Source organism: Ursus arctos, unplaced genomic scaffold (genome assembly GCF_023065955.2).
Source record: "Ursus arctos isolate Adak ecotype North America unplaced genomic scaffold, UrsArc2.0 scaffold_19, whole genome shotgun sequence".
NCBI lineage: Eukaryota > Metazoa > Chordata > Mammalia > Carnivora > Ursidae > Ursus > Ursus arctos.
In genome coordinates this window covers 54,461,644-54,475,887 of record NW_026622863.1, presented here as the reverse complement: position 1 = coordinate 54,475,887, position 14,244 = coordinate 54,461,644, and the positions used below count along the sequence as shown (strand labels likewise).

Below are 14,244 nucleotides of genomic sequence, written 5' to 3'. Positions count from 1 at the left end.
GACCAAGGTAATTAGCCTCACTTTCCCTAGAGGCGGAACCCAAGCGGCGGTGGGAGGTTCGCTTCGCGGGGGCGGGGCCAAGGTGTTCCTCTTCACGGGAAGGCGGGGCTACGGCGCCCTGGGGGCGGATCCCAGACTTCCCGCTTCGCTGAGGTGGCGGCGTGACGAAATTGACGCAGGGGGTCGGGATGGGGAGGGGTGGAGGAAGCAGCGCGTGGCGCGCTACGTAGGGGGTGGCTCCGCCGGGTCTGCTAGCTGGTGTTTACGAGGTGACTAACTGGTTCTATCGGAGGACGGTGCCGCATTCTGAGGGGAGCGCTCACGAGGGGGTGAGCCCTCGAGCGGGGAACGGAGGGCGGGTGTTCAGTGGGAGGGGCCTCCGGCTGTGGGGTTCGCTCAGTGGGCCGGGTACTCACTCCCCAACCGGGAGCGCTGGCGGCCGGAGGGGGCGGGGCCTGGCTACGGGGTTGACGGGAGCCGAAGGCGCCCGAACGCCCGGCCGCCCGTCTTCGGGAGGGGGCGGGGCTGCGAGTTCGGCCGAGTCGAGAAGGTCCGAACGCCCGAAAGCCTTGCGCCGGACGGGGGCGGGGCTTCTACTGTGGGCGTCTGACGCTGCGCGAGGAGGTTCTGAGGCCACGCCTCGGTGGTTTGGAAAGGGGAGGGGCCGAGTACCGAGTCACTCGAAGGGGGCGTGGCCCCGCGCTAAGGGAGGCTTCTCTCCGACCGGAGAAGGCGAGATGGCCGGAACGCTGACCTCAGGGTCTGGAGGGCCGAGCGGCGCCCCAGCGACTCGGCGAGGGGCGGCCCCTTGTCTCGGCGGCCCCGGGGCCTGGCGGGATTGCCCGGGGGCGGGATCCGGCGCCCTGGGGGCGGGGTCCGGCGTCCGGGGGGCGGGGCCTGGTCTGGAGAATCGACAGGTGGCGAACGCGGCCGGGCGAGGCTCCACCTCCCAGGCTCGGGGGCGGGGTCTCGCTGAGACCCTCCACCCCCACCCCAGGCGGTGAGAGCGTTCTGTCGGTGACCGCTGTGCCCCCCTGGTTCCCGCAGGAGGATGCTGGTGGTGGAGGTGGCGAACGGCCGCTCCCTGGTATGGGGGGCCGAGGCGGTGCAGGCACTGCGGGAGCGTCTGGGAGTGGGGGGCCGCACGGTGGGCGCTCTGCCCCGCGGGCCCCGCCAGAACTCGCGCCTGGGCCTCCCGCTGCTGCTGATGCCCGAAGAGGCACGGCTTCTGGCCGAGATCGGCGCCGTGACCCTGGTCAGCGCCCCGCGCCCGGATCCGCGCCAACACAGCCTGGTAAGGGGCGGGCCGGGGACGCGAAAGCCCTGGACCTGCGGAAGTAGAGGCAGGACACCCGGACTCTGGGTCCCTGCGGTGGGAGGGGTCTGGGCGCCCTGGATTGTGGAATACTGTGAATGTAGGAGACTAGGATCCCCTGGTTCGGGCTTTGGGGTTGGGAGGAGTCACCGAGTCAGGGTTCCTGGTTTCCTAAGGCAGGGCAGACTTGGATTCTGGGATTCCCTCTGGTTTACTTCTCAGGCTCTGGCATCCTTCAAACGCCAGCAAGAGCAGGGCTTCCAGGAGCAAAGCGCCCTGGCAGCTGAAGCGCGTGAGACTCGTCGTCAGGAGCTCCTAGAAAAGATTGCGGAGGGCCAGGCTGCGAAGAAGCAGAAGCTGGAACAGGAATCAGGGGCCAGCGAGAGCCAGGAGGCCGGTGCGAAACCGGCTGCCTCTGAGAGTGAGGCCAGCGCCAGCCAGGCTCCTGGAGAGCCAGAGGAAGCAGGTGAGGGTGGGAGTGGAATCCAGGGACCAGCAGGAGGAGGGGGGAGATCTTTTGGGAATCCTGGCCAGAATCTAGGGCCTGGGACTGTCTGGAGGATGGGAGACCTTATCCTTGGATTCACTAAAGTCTCCTGTATTCACCTCCCCCAGGTTCCTCTTCTCCACAGCCAGGGCCTTCAAATGGGGTGGCCCCCTTGCCCAGGTCTGCCCTGCTGGTCCAGCTGGCCACTGCTAGGCCTCGGCCCATCAAGGCTAGGCCCCTGGATTGGCGTGTCCAGTCCAAAGACTGGCCCCATGCTGGCCGTCCTGCCCATGAGCTTCGCTACAGCATCTACAGAGACCTGTGGGAGCGAGGCTTCTTCCTCAGTGCCGCTGGCAAGTTCGGGGGTGACTTCCTGGTCTATCCTGGTAAGTTTTCTTGGGACCTCCCGTTGTTGCCCCTTTTTTCACAAGTCCACCACCGTCTGCATTTTCCTTTTTTGTCTTTTCTTATCCTCTGGAACCCGTGGAAGGACAGGAACACTTGGGAACCCAAGGCCATCTGGAGGGCAGCTTAGCAAATTTGATTAAGCACTTTCTTTGATCCAGAAGTTTCCCTTAGAGACACTTAGATATGTGCACAAAACATGCAGGAAATCGTCATTGCAGGGTTCTTTACAGTAGCGAAATATTAGACAGCAACCAGAGTGATTGTTAATAGGTGAGCGGTTACACATTGGTGTTAGTTGTCAGAGATTAATGTAGGTCCACATACGTTTGTGAAAAAATGGCCAAATGGGGAAAAAAGAACCACTTGTTGAAAACAGGTATGGTAAAAAGTGGATTATGTCTTACGCTGTTATCCAGTTATATACACATTATTTAAGTAGCCTTAAAAATCATGGCTCTAGGGGCACTTGGCTGGCTCAGTGAGTAGAGCACGCTACTCTTGATCTCAGGGTTGTAGGTTTGAGCCCCACGTTGGGTGTAGAGATTACTTAAAAAAAAAATGCATGGCTCTAGTGAAAGAACATGAGAAGAACTTAAAAGCGATGACTGACTAGAGAGTAAGTAGCAAGTGGAAAAAGGCCTTGAAGGGATGTCCTCCAGCCAGAGTAAGTGGCTACCTCTGGGAGGGAATTTTTATCAGGTGTAGGTAAAGAAGACTTTTGATGTATCCGTTAATTTTTGACTTTGTAGTATGAGCGCCTTTATTGTCTAAAAAGTTAAAAAAGTAAGTCTGCAGGAAAATCATCTTTTTTGTTCCTCCTGAGAACGTAGAAGGATAGAAGCACCAGATAAGTCTTCCGCAGATGAGCCGAGAGCTTTCGTCTCTTCTCTAAGGGAGTGACTTAGGAGCTGAGGACAGTTTACCTGCCCAGTGCTTAACAGATAACCACACCGTCACTACCTCGCTACTGTTTTTTTGTGACTTCTGTATGTAAAAGATTATTTGAGTTTTGAAAATGAACGTTGGACTTACCAAACATGCGAATACTAATATTTAGTTCTTTTCTAAGCTTTCAGTTCAGTGTACCAATCTTTTTTCCAATCTAGCAGATTTTAAGGGGACCATTAGTCCATGTTTGATCCCACTCGTGAAAGGAGTTACGTAATTTTCAATCTCGTAAGCTGCATTTTAAATTTTAATATGTTTATTTTCCTTTTTAAGTTGTGTGGTGTTCTGTTTATGGAACTTGCCAAAAACTCAGATCTAATAAATTGTAAACGGGGTGAGTTTTAAGTTTCTACGTTCTAATACCGTTAACAGGCTTACTAAAACTCCCAGTTAAAATAAGATTAAATCCACCGATAACTCAATCACATCCGCAACTGAACCACATGCTGATCTGCTAGTTCTAATGGGTCACTATTTCTAAAACAGTACGTACCCGGTATGTGAGATACATGTAGCTTCCTTGTCCCCTGAAGATTAAAACAGTCAAGGACTGAGTCCCTTAACTGTCTCTAACAGTCAGGCTTCCCGGATTTAAAAGGCACGAGGCCTCTCGGAGCAGTTCTGGGTCCTTCTCGAGTACTCTGCTGCTTCCTTCTGAGCCGGCAGAGGTGTCAGGGCAGCCAGAGCGACGCCTGGCTCCTGGCCGGAAACCCAGCTGCCGGTCCTCTCGCCGCCTTCCTCTTGTAGACTTGCACTGGCTGGCACGTAGCCTTCTGGGTGCTGCCCCACTCTGGCTCCTGCTGTGCTTGATCGGATTGCCCTGCTCCAAGGCCAGAGCGCAGCCCCGGGTTTTAAAGGTAGAGTGACTGGGAGGCAGCGCCGTCCGTTTGTTTACATATGGCCTGTGGCCCCTGTGGTGCTAGGGGGGCAGAGGGGAGTATGGTAACGTGGCCCACAAAACTGCAAATACTTACCGTCCGGCCCTTTTCTGAAAAGTTTTGCTAACTCCTTTATCCCATCTATTTGTTACTCCATTGTATTGTAAGTTCTTTTTTTAGTCTGTTAGCGTCACTGCTCCTTGGATGGTCACATGACATCCTTTATGGTCCTCGTGGCTTTGATGGACTTTGTGGTCCTGGTTCTTACGTCACGATAGTTAATTGTTTTGTCTTGTTTTTTAAGTACAGTTGCGCTGTACGTGTGTGACAGCTTGCTCTACCCCCTCTCCCCACGCCGTGTATCGACTTTGCCACACTGGTACATTCTTTTCATTTTAACAGCTGTACAATATTCAGTCTTACGGAGAGACCACGAACCTGACAAGTCCGTCGTTTAGTTGTCTCCGTCTCTTAGCAGTTGTAAATGATAACAGAGTGAACATCTTCATAGGTACATTTTAGTGCTATTATCCTTACAAGTAAAAATTTCCAAGAAGTGGAATTGCTGGGTCCGAGAATAGCTATTTTGAAATGTTCATAGTAATTACTAAGATGATTCCCGTCTCCTGCCTGTGGACATTCCAGTGTCTTCCAGCCACTGGGAACTGCTACGTGTCTCTCTCTCTCACCCAGGTGACCCACTCCGTTTCCACGCCCACTACATTGCTCAGTGCTGGGCTCCCGGCGACCCCATTCCACTGCAGGACCTGGTTTCTGCCGGCCGCCTGGGAACCAGCGTCCGAAAGACGCTGCTGCTCTGTTCTCCTCAGCCTGATGGTAAGGTGGTCTACACCTCCCTGCAGTGGGCCAGCCTGCAGTGACTCCAGAGACCCGCGGGGCTGTGGCTGCGGCTGTGGACAGAGCCGCTCTAGATGGTCCCAAGCCCATCTCTGCATATGGGAGGCTGCAGACCCTCCTGCCTCCCTCCGCAGTTAGGTTGCGACTCCGGATTTATAAACACTACATCCTTCTTATTTCCCTCCCTGTTTCAAAGCACTTACTGGCTGTGATGTTTTTGTAGTTACCTGTTTCCAAACCGTGAGCTTCTTGAGGGTAAAGACTGGGTTTGATTCATCTCCAGTTTCTAGAGGGCTTAGTTCTCAAGAGGTCTCAGTAAACTTGTTGAATAAACGTGGAGTCTGTGATTTGAGTCCTGATGACAGTCCTGGGGAGTGTGGGTGTTTGCATTTGCGTATACAGACGGCGGAAAGGCCCGGAGGAGGGCGCAGCTCTGGTAGGTAGCCGGCCGGGCTGGGATTTAAGACCTGGTCTTTCTGAGTCTGCGCTCTTCCCACCACACTAACCTTCCTTTTGAGAAGATTTTCACAAAGGGTTTCAGACACACACAGAGACGTCAGTCAGTAACACGTGAAGAGAAGGACGTGAGTGCCGCAGTTTCGGGACGGGCTCGGGATGGGGACGGGAATGTCAGGAAGGACACCTGGGGCTTGTGGAATTCCGGTGGTTGTCTTTTTCTTGGCCTGTTTATCCGGGTGTGTAGAATTATGTTTTGTACCATACATTTATGGTCCAGATCCTTCTTTTATACATATATTCTATTAAAAGTTGAAACACATATGAATAAAATACACATTTGTGAGATGATTCATATAGCTGCCTTTCTGCTTAAGAAATTATTTGAACATTATCAGTACCTATTTCCAATATTTATATGTATATTTTAAAAATGTGTAGTTTTGTCACAGAGATTTTGTTACTGAAGTACAGTCACATGGTCACGATTCTGGGGCTGAAAGTGTCTATCTCTAGTTTCTCAGTTTCTGTGGTGCCAGTTTCTTCTTTCTTTCCTACCCTTCTCAGTAAACAAATTTGCTAGAACCTCAATTTTCTGTAAGCTTAGATTCATTTAAAACAGGACACTAACCCCTGCCCGGTTAACACTCTGTTCTTTGTGTCTCTTTGGTAACTGGCTTGCAGATATATTCTCCAGGCTCTCTCCTCTCTACAACAGAGTTCTTAGCTGACTCAGTACTCAGTACTCAGTACCGCTGGCTTGAGTCTTCTCTCAAAAATTCCTCATTCAAAAACTTGTGGATGCGGGCGCCTGGGTGGCTCAGTGGGTTAAGCGTCTGCCTTCGGCTCAGGTCATGGTCCCAGGGTCCTGGGATCAAGCCCAGCGTTGGGTCCCCTGCTCAGTGGGGAGTCTGCTTCTCCCTCTCCCTTTGCCCCTCCTCCTGCTCATGCACTCTTGCCCTCTCTCTCTCCCTCTCAAATAAATAAAATCTTTAAAAAAAATGCAAATACAGACCTTCACCCTATACAAAAATTAACTCAAAATGTACCATAGATCTCAGTATAAAATGCAGGGCTATTCAACTCACAGGAGATAATAGGAGAAAACCTAGATGACCTTGGGTGCGGCAGTGACCCTTGAGACACAACACCAAAGGTGGGGCCAGTGAAATAATTGTTAAGCTGGACTTCATTAAAATTAGAAACCGAGGGGCGCCTGGGTGGCTCAGTCGGTTAAGCATCTGCCTTTGGCTGTGGTCATGATCCCAGGGTCCTGGGATCGAGTCCTGCGTGAGGCTCCCTGCTCAGTGGAGAGCCTGCTTCTCCTTCTCCCTCTGCCTCTGGCCACCCCTGCTTGTGCACGCTCTCTCTCTCTCTCTCTCTCTCTGTCAAATAAAAGTCTTTAAAAAAATAAAACTGAAAACATACTGCTAAGTACACAGCTGATAAAGGACTGCTGTCCAAAAAATATAAATCATTCTTAGAACTCAATAAGAAATAACCTGACCGGGAGCACCTGAGTGGCTCAGTTGGTTAAGCACCCAACTCTTTTTTTTTTTTCCAAGTAGGCTCCATGCATTGAGCCCAGTACAGGGCTTAACTCCCAACCCAGAGATCAAGACCTGAGCTGAGATCAAGAGAGAGACACTCAACTCTCTGAGCCACCCAGGCGCCCTACACATCCAACCCTTGACCTCTCAGGTTTTGATCTCAAGGTCATGAGTCCAAGCCCCGTGCTGGGCTCCACGCTGGGCATGGACCCTACTTAACACAATAACCTGAGCCCCCCACCCCAAAAATAGGCCTAAAACCCAAGCAGAGCCTCCCCGAAGGAGTTCTACAGACGGCAGGTGAGCATGTGAGTAGGGGCCCCACATCCGGTGCCGTCTGAGACGCGCAGATACAGCAACAATGAGAAACAGCGCGCACCTATCAGAGTGGCCAGATCCCAGAGCACCGGCACCCCCAAACGCAGCTGAGAGGTGGGGCAGCAGGAGGTCCACTCCTCGCTGGTGGGAACGCAGAGTGGCACAGCCGCTTAGGGAGACCGTCTGGAGATTGCTCATAAAACTGAACATGCCCTCACCTATGCCGTTGGTGTGACTGTCTCCAGCAAGTATGTTCCCTGGTATTTACCCAGAGGAGCCGAGTATGTATGAGCCCACAAAAACGTGTGCATGGTGTTTATAAGGGCATTATTCATAATCGCCAAAACGGATGCAACCAAGATGTCCCTCGTAGCGGGACGAATAAACAAACCGGCCCATCCAGACAATGGAGTATTTCTCGGCACTAAAGAGAGCCAAATACCAAGCCATGAGCAGACACGGAGGAACCGTAAACGCACATTACTGAGTGAAAGCAGTCAATCCGAAAAGGCTGCGTACTGTATGATTCCAACTGTATGGCATTCTGGAAAAGGCAAAACTGGAGACAGTAAAACGATGAATGATTGCTAGGGGTTGGGGAGGTGGGATGAACGGGAGGAGCAGCGAGGATTTGTAGGCCAGTGAAACTACTCTGTGTGAGACCATAATGGTGCATACGCGCCGCTCCACATCCGTCCACACCCACAGCAGGCACATCACCACGAGTGACCCCTGCGCAAACTACGGACTCTGCTCATGACGTGTGGATGTAGGCTCATCGGTGGTGACAAATACACCGTGTGGTGGGGGGTGTTCATAGCGGGGAGACTGTGCATGAGTGGGGGTAGGGGCGCATGGGGAATCTCTGTACCTTCCTCTCAATTTTGCCACAAACCTCAAACTTGTCTAAAAAAAACCCCAAAAACCCCTATGGGCGCTACCTTGCAAACGCCGTAGACCCATATGTGACCACTCCACCCACACGGCCAGCGCGTCAGCAAAAGCAACGACATTACTCACGGGGATGACTGCAGCGGCTTCCTGACTGCTCATCTCCTTGGACTCCATCCTTGCCCCCTAGCCTCTGTTTTCAACAGAATGGCTGGCATAATTGGGTTAAAGTTGGGTCAGCCCGCGTCCCTCCTCTTTAGAATTCTCCAGTAGCTTCCCATTTTAAAGTAAAAGCAAAGGCCCCATGTTGTATGTTCCTTGTCCCTGCCTGTGCCTCTCGTCCGTGCTTACGCTGTCCCCATTACTCTACCTGGGTTGCTCTTTCCCTCATGGCCACATGGTCTTGTCCCCCAGTGCCTGCTGATCTTTCCTGCAACATCACCTCCTCGGGCCTTCCATGGTAACCCTACCTTAAAATTTAACACCCCTCCTAGATGCCCCTTCCCTTTTGACTGATTTGCCTTACCACTTATCACTGATGTGACTTACAATGAGAAATACACATTTGGTCTTCATCCCTTCCTGGCAATTTCCTTCCTAAAACCCTTGCAATTCCCTAAGAGCAATAAAGGTGTCTGGGTATTCCTAACAAAGCCCTTTCAACAAACCCTGGGTTTATATTAATTAGATGACCTCCAGGGAGGGGAGAGGGGCTGAAGGTTGGGTCACTCATGAACTGCCAATGATTTAATTCATTTAATGAGTTAAATGTAACGAAGCCACCATATAAACCCCAAAGGATGGGATTCTGGGTGGACGAACGTGTGGACATGCGGGGAGAGTGTCTCCCTTGGAGAGGACCTGGAAGCTGTGTGCCCTCTCCGCATGCCTGGCCCTCTGCAGCTCTCCCGTCTGCTGTTCCTGACGTACCTTCTTCCGCAAGAAACCAGTGATCAGGTAAGTAAAACGTTCCTCTGAGTTCTGTGAGCTGCCCTAGCAAGTTAATGCACTGGAGGAGGGGTCTGGGAGAAACTTCAATCTGGAGATGATGCATACAGCTAGTGATTCATATATTTACCGATTTAGTGACTGTCAAGTCTAGTCGAGCCTCTGCTAAGACGTGGATAAGTGGGAAAGATGAGGCCCCCGCCCTCCTAGAACTTTTTCGTCTGGGAGTTAATCTGTAAACAAGAAAACAAAAATGAACAAGGGGGCTTGAAAGACCTCGCAGACCACGGCGAGAGCAGCCACGATGCTGACGGACAGTGAGAGCCTCCCTTGCGCGCCGTCTGTCCTCACCGTAACCCTGTGAGGCGGGCACCGCCAGCAGCCCCATTTCACAGATGAGGACGCGGACGCCGAGAATGGTGGAGACATTCGTCCAAGGGGTTTCGGTGAGCAGGGGCTGCAGGTTTCAACCCAGGCATCTGGCTAGAGTGGAGCTGCCTCTGTGAGGGCATCGCGGCCCGCTGGGAGCCCAGGGCAGCAGGAGGGCAAAGCGGGGCTGCAGAGGAAGGTCCCAGCTCCAACCCTGGCCCGCCCTCCTGTTTGGAGAGACTGCACGGGCGAACGGACGATGGCCACACCGGGTCCGAAGACGGAGTCCTGACCCACGGCTGCAGCAGCATGCCCGGGAGGCCAGCCTGCTACCTCTAGGAGCGGGGCAGGAAGCCACACGACACCCCCGGACACGATCGGTCCAAAAGGGCCAGGACTCGACTAGTAACTGACGGCTGCCCTAATTTTTGTCCCTGGCTTTAATGTAAGACCAACAAGAGAAGGCCAAGTATGTTCCCCTAACCGATAACATAGGACAACGACTTCTAGCGAGCCTGCCTCCGGCTTCCCTGGGCACACAGGCTCTGGTCAAGGCTCGAGGGCAGATTTCCATGTTTTCCACGGCAGGCCTTCCCCCTCCTCCGCCTGCCTTTGAGTTTCTGCCACAGTAGCCTCCTCTGCTCTTTTTTTTTTTTTAAGATTTATTTCTATTTATTTATTTAAAAAGATTGTTATTTATGTATTTTAGCGAGCGAGAGAGAGAGCACAAGCTGGAGGAGGGAGAGGGACACACAGGCGCCCCGCTGAGCATGGAACCCCATGTGGGGCTCCGTTCCGTGATACCGGGGTCACGACCTGAGCTGAAATCAAGAGTCGGCCGCTTGACCAACTGAGTCACGCAGGCGCCCCGTCACGTCTGTTCTCACTTATTTCCACATTGTGCAATCTCGGGCAAGCTCTGGAGCCACTTTTTGGGGCCTCAGTATCTGCCCCCGCACGCAGGACTGATGATAGTGTTAGCGCTCCTTGGGTGTCTACAGTGGTGTCCTCCTGAGGGAGGGGGCTCCTCTGAGAGGACTCCGGGGGCGCGTTTTGAGAACTAGGTAAGTTAATACATGCAAAATTCTTAGCCCAGCACATTTAATGTGCTCATTAAACATTATCTAACACTGATAAGTGAAGCCCTTGGGGTGAATGGCGTTTCTCCAGACAGGAAGGGGCTGGAGAAAATACAGGCACAACTCTAGGGTGCTTCGCAGATAACTGTGATTTTTACAGATCGAAGGTCTGTGCCAACCCTGAGTCCGGCAACCCTATCGGTGCTGTTTTTCCAACTTTTGCTCACTTCGTGTCTCTGGCTCACATTTGATAAGTATCCCAATATTGCAAGCTTTATCATCACTATTGTATTTGTGACAGTGATCTGTGATCAGTGATCTGTGATGTTACTACTGTCGTCGTTTTGGGGCACCACAGGCCACACCCACATAAGATGGCAAACTTAATAACCGTGTGAGCGCACTGCTCCACCAACCGACCACTCCCCGTCTCCCTCCCTCTCCCCGCAACCTCTGTTCGATGAGAAACAGCAGTATTGAGAAGAGGCCAGTTAATATCCTACGGCGGCCTGCAAGTGTCCCCGTGAAAGGAAGAGCTGCGTGGGTCTCACTCTCCATCAAAAGCTAGAAGTGACTAAGCTTAGGGAGCAGGGCGTGTGGGAGGCCCGCACAGGCCCAACGCTAGGTCTGCGGTGCCGAACAGCCCAGCTGTAAATGCAGAGGGAAAGTTCGTGAAGGATACTGAAAGAGCTCATCCAGAGCCGGCCCTGACTCCCTTCAATCCTGCGAAGGCCGAGAGAGGCGCGGAGGCTGCAGAAGACCAGTTTGAGGCTGGCCCAGGCGGTTCAGGAGGTGGAAGGAAAGAAGCCGTCTCAGGGAACGTGCGAGGTGAAGCAGCCCACGCTGGTAGAGAAGCTGCGGCAAGCTACCCAGAGCGAGCTGAGATATCCGGGAAGGTGGCTACACGAAACACAGATTTCCAGTGTAGACAGAACAGCCTCCTACCACATAGGATGCCGTGTGGGCTCTCATCACTAGAGAGAAGTCAGTGCCTGGCTTCAGAGCCTCAGAGGACAGGCTGACCCCTGTCAGGGGCTGAGGCAGCTGCTGGCTTCACGTCGGAGCCGGTGCTCGGAGACCATTCTGAGAACCGCAGGGCCCTTGAGCATGACGCAAAATCCCCTCTGCCTGCGCTCCGTAAATGGCACAGCAAAGCCTGGAGACGGCACAGCTCCTCACAACACGGCCACTGACTATTTTAAGCCCGCTCTTGAGACCTACTGCTCAGAGGAAGAAAAAGAACCCTTGCACCTGGTGACGATGCCCCTGGTGACCCAGGAGCTCTGATGGGGATGCCCGACGAGACGGATGCTGTGTTCGGGCCTGCTAACACAACACCCGTCCTGCAGCCCATGGATCAAGGAGTCATTTCCACTTCCAAGTCTTAGCATAATAAAATACATTTTGTAAGGCTGTAGCTGCCTTAGACGGTGGGTCCTCTGATGGATCTGGGCAAAGTCAACTGAAGACCTTCTGGAAAAGATTCAGCATTCTAGACGCCATCAAGAGCACTTGTGATTTGGGGTGCCTGGGTGGCTCAGTCGGTTAAGTGTCCGACCCTTGATCTCAGCTCAGGTCTTGATCCCAGGGCCGTGAGTTCAAGCTCTGCGTTGGGCTCTAAGCCTGTGGGGCCTACTTAAAAAAAAAAAAAGGAACATTTGTAATTCATGGGAAGAGCTCAAAATATCCACATTAACGGGAGTTTGGGAGAGTGGATTCCAGCCTCATGGATGACTTTGAGGGGTTCAAGACTTCAGGAGAGGAAGTCGCTACAGATGCGGTGGAACCAGCAAGAGAAACTGAACTGGATGTGGAGCCTGAAGAAGGGACTGAATGGCTGCAAGCTCGCGGTCAGACGTGAGCCGATGAGGAGCTGCTGCTGGAGGAGCAGGGGAAGGGGTTCCCGGGTTGGAATGTGCTCCTGAAGATGCCCTGCGGATTGTTGGCATGACAACAGAGGCGTCAGGATATCATATGCACTGATCGGGCCGCAGCAGGGTTTGAGAGCATCGACTCTGATTCTGAAAGCAGTTCTCCTGTGGGCAAAACGCTATCACACAGCATCACCTGCCACAGAGACGTTGTGACAGGAAGAGTCAACCGATGTGGCCAACCTCACTGTTATTTTAAGAAGTTGCTGCAGCCCCCTCGTCTTCAGCACCCACCACCCTGACCAGACAGCAGCCAGCAACACGGAGGCAAGACCCTCCAGAAGCAGAAAGATTAGGACTCACTGAAAGCTCAGACGATGGTTAGCATTTGTTAGCAATAAAGTATTTTTAAGATTAAGGTGTGTACATTGTCTTTTTAGACATGTTATTGCACGCTTAATAATAGACTACAATATCATGTAATCATAACATTTCTTTTTGAGAGAGAGAGAGAGGGAGTGAGGGGATGGTCAGGGGAAGAGGGAGAGAGAGTCCTAAGCAGACTCTGCACGAAGCACAGAGCCTCATGTGCCGCTCGGTCTCACGACCCTGAGATCATGTCCTGAGCCTCAAATAGGAGTCCGCTGCTCAACTGACTGAGCCACCCAGGCGCCCCAAGCATAACTTTTTTCTATCCATCAGGACCCTATGGCCATGGCCGTGACCTACCAGATCATGCTGCTAGCAGGAGGCGTGTGTGTTGGGATGCTGTGTGACCCTCTGCTGAGCCTCAATGGGCTTTGGGCTCATGTCATCACATCACCTGCACAAGAGAGTTAGGTACCATTTAAAAAGGTGCCCCTGAAGTGCCACTGGTCCCAACAGAAACGGAGTGACAAGAGACATGAGCATGTACACAAACGGAACCATCCACGATGAGCTAGGTATGCTCCCTTCCATTCAGTCATAAGTTCGCCATCCACCGTTGAGTAAGTGGTAGGCCTGGGCCCATGAACAGGTTCAGAGGACAAAGATGGGGGTTGCAGGCACACACCTACATACCTACCCTGTCACAATGATGCCTCTCCTTGGTGGTCAACAGCTTCGCAGCCTGGGTCCTGCCTGGGCAGGGTGATGTTTTGGAGTAGTGTTGCCCCCCCCACCATACCAACAGGACTCTGGAAAATAGCAGTGAGCAGGTGTTCTGGTAATGAACAGGATAATACATTTTTTGTAGAAAGAGATCCGACTAGGTGTGAAGATACACACAGACTCCCGAAGAGTAGCTACTGCCTCGCCTAAGCGATCAGGGGACTGGAAGGAGCAGCAGCAAGTGGGGAGACAGTGTTACCCAGGACGGAGGCATGTGTATGCATAGACGTATAGGACTGGGTGCAAAGCACTTGGACCTTTGAATCAGATAGAAATGTCCCCAGCATGGGTGCCTGGGTGGCTCAGTCAGTTAGGCGTCTGCCTTCAGCTCAGGTCATGATCCCAGGGTCCTGGGATTGAACCCAGCGTCAGGCTCTCTGCTCAGCGGGAAGACTGCTTCTTCCTTTCCCTCTGCCCCTCCCCCTCTGCCCCTCCCCCTGCTCGTGTTTTTTTTTCTCTCTCTCTCAAATAAATAAAAATCCTTAAAAGAAAGAAAGACAGAAAGAAAGAAATGTCCCAAGAAAGTTCCCTGTAGACATAGTCCTTAATGGCCAAGGAGACTGGGTGGCTCATTGGGTAGAGGTAGCCAGCCTCCGTTCTTCCTTATCCCAGTGTTTACGCAGTGGGCCTGTGGAGGAAGTAGCCGTGGTGGCAGAAATGGAGGGTGCTCGGAAGTCTTGTAACATGGACTGCCTTCATTGAAAGTGACCTAACTA

General features: G+C 52.7%; 1 protein-coding gene across 2 annotated transcripts; it reads left to right on the top strand.

Annotated features, from left to right (window-relative positions):
- The first annotated feature begins 185 nt into the window (after positions 1-185).
- Positions 186-5,709, top strand: TSEN34 (tRNA splicing endonuclease subunit 34). 2 transcript variants are annotated; one of them, XM_026488495.4, is made up of 5 exons: positions 186-269; positions 1,048-1,294; positions 1,538-1,781; positions 1,931-2,188; positions 4,730-5,709. In XM_026488495.4, exons 2-5 carry the CDS (start codon positions 1,052-1,054, stop codon positions 4,915-4,917), a joined length of 933 nt encoding a protein of 310 aa, XP_026344280.1. In that variant the 5' UTR covers positions 186-269; positions 1,048-1,051; the 3' UTR covers positions 4,918-5,709. The 2 variants fall into 2 exon arrangements, with proteins under 2 accessions (XP_026344280.1, XP_026344279.1); XM_026488494.4 differs by having other exon boundaries at positions 186-329.
- The last annotated feature ends 8,535 nt before the right edge of the window (positions 5,710-14,244 follow it).

Coding starts and splice junctions, on each gene's coding strand:
- TSEN34 (XM_026488495.4), top strand. CDS start 1,052: ATGCTGGTGGTGGAGGTGGCGAACGGCCGCTCCCTGGTATGGGGGGCC. Junction 1,295..1,537: donor ATCCGCGCCAACACAGCCTG/GTAAGGGGCGGG, acceptor TTTACTTCTCAG/GCTCTGGCATCCTTCAAACG. Junction 2,189..4,729: donor TGACTTCCTGGTCTATCCTG/GTAAGTTTTCTT, acceptor TCTCTCACCCAG/GTGACCCACTCCGTTTCCAC.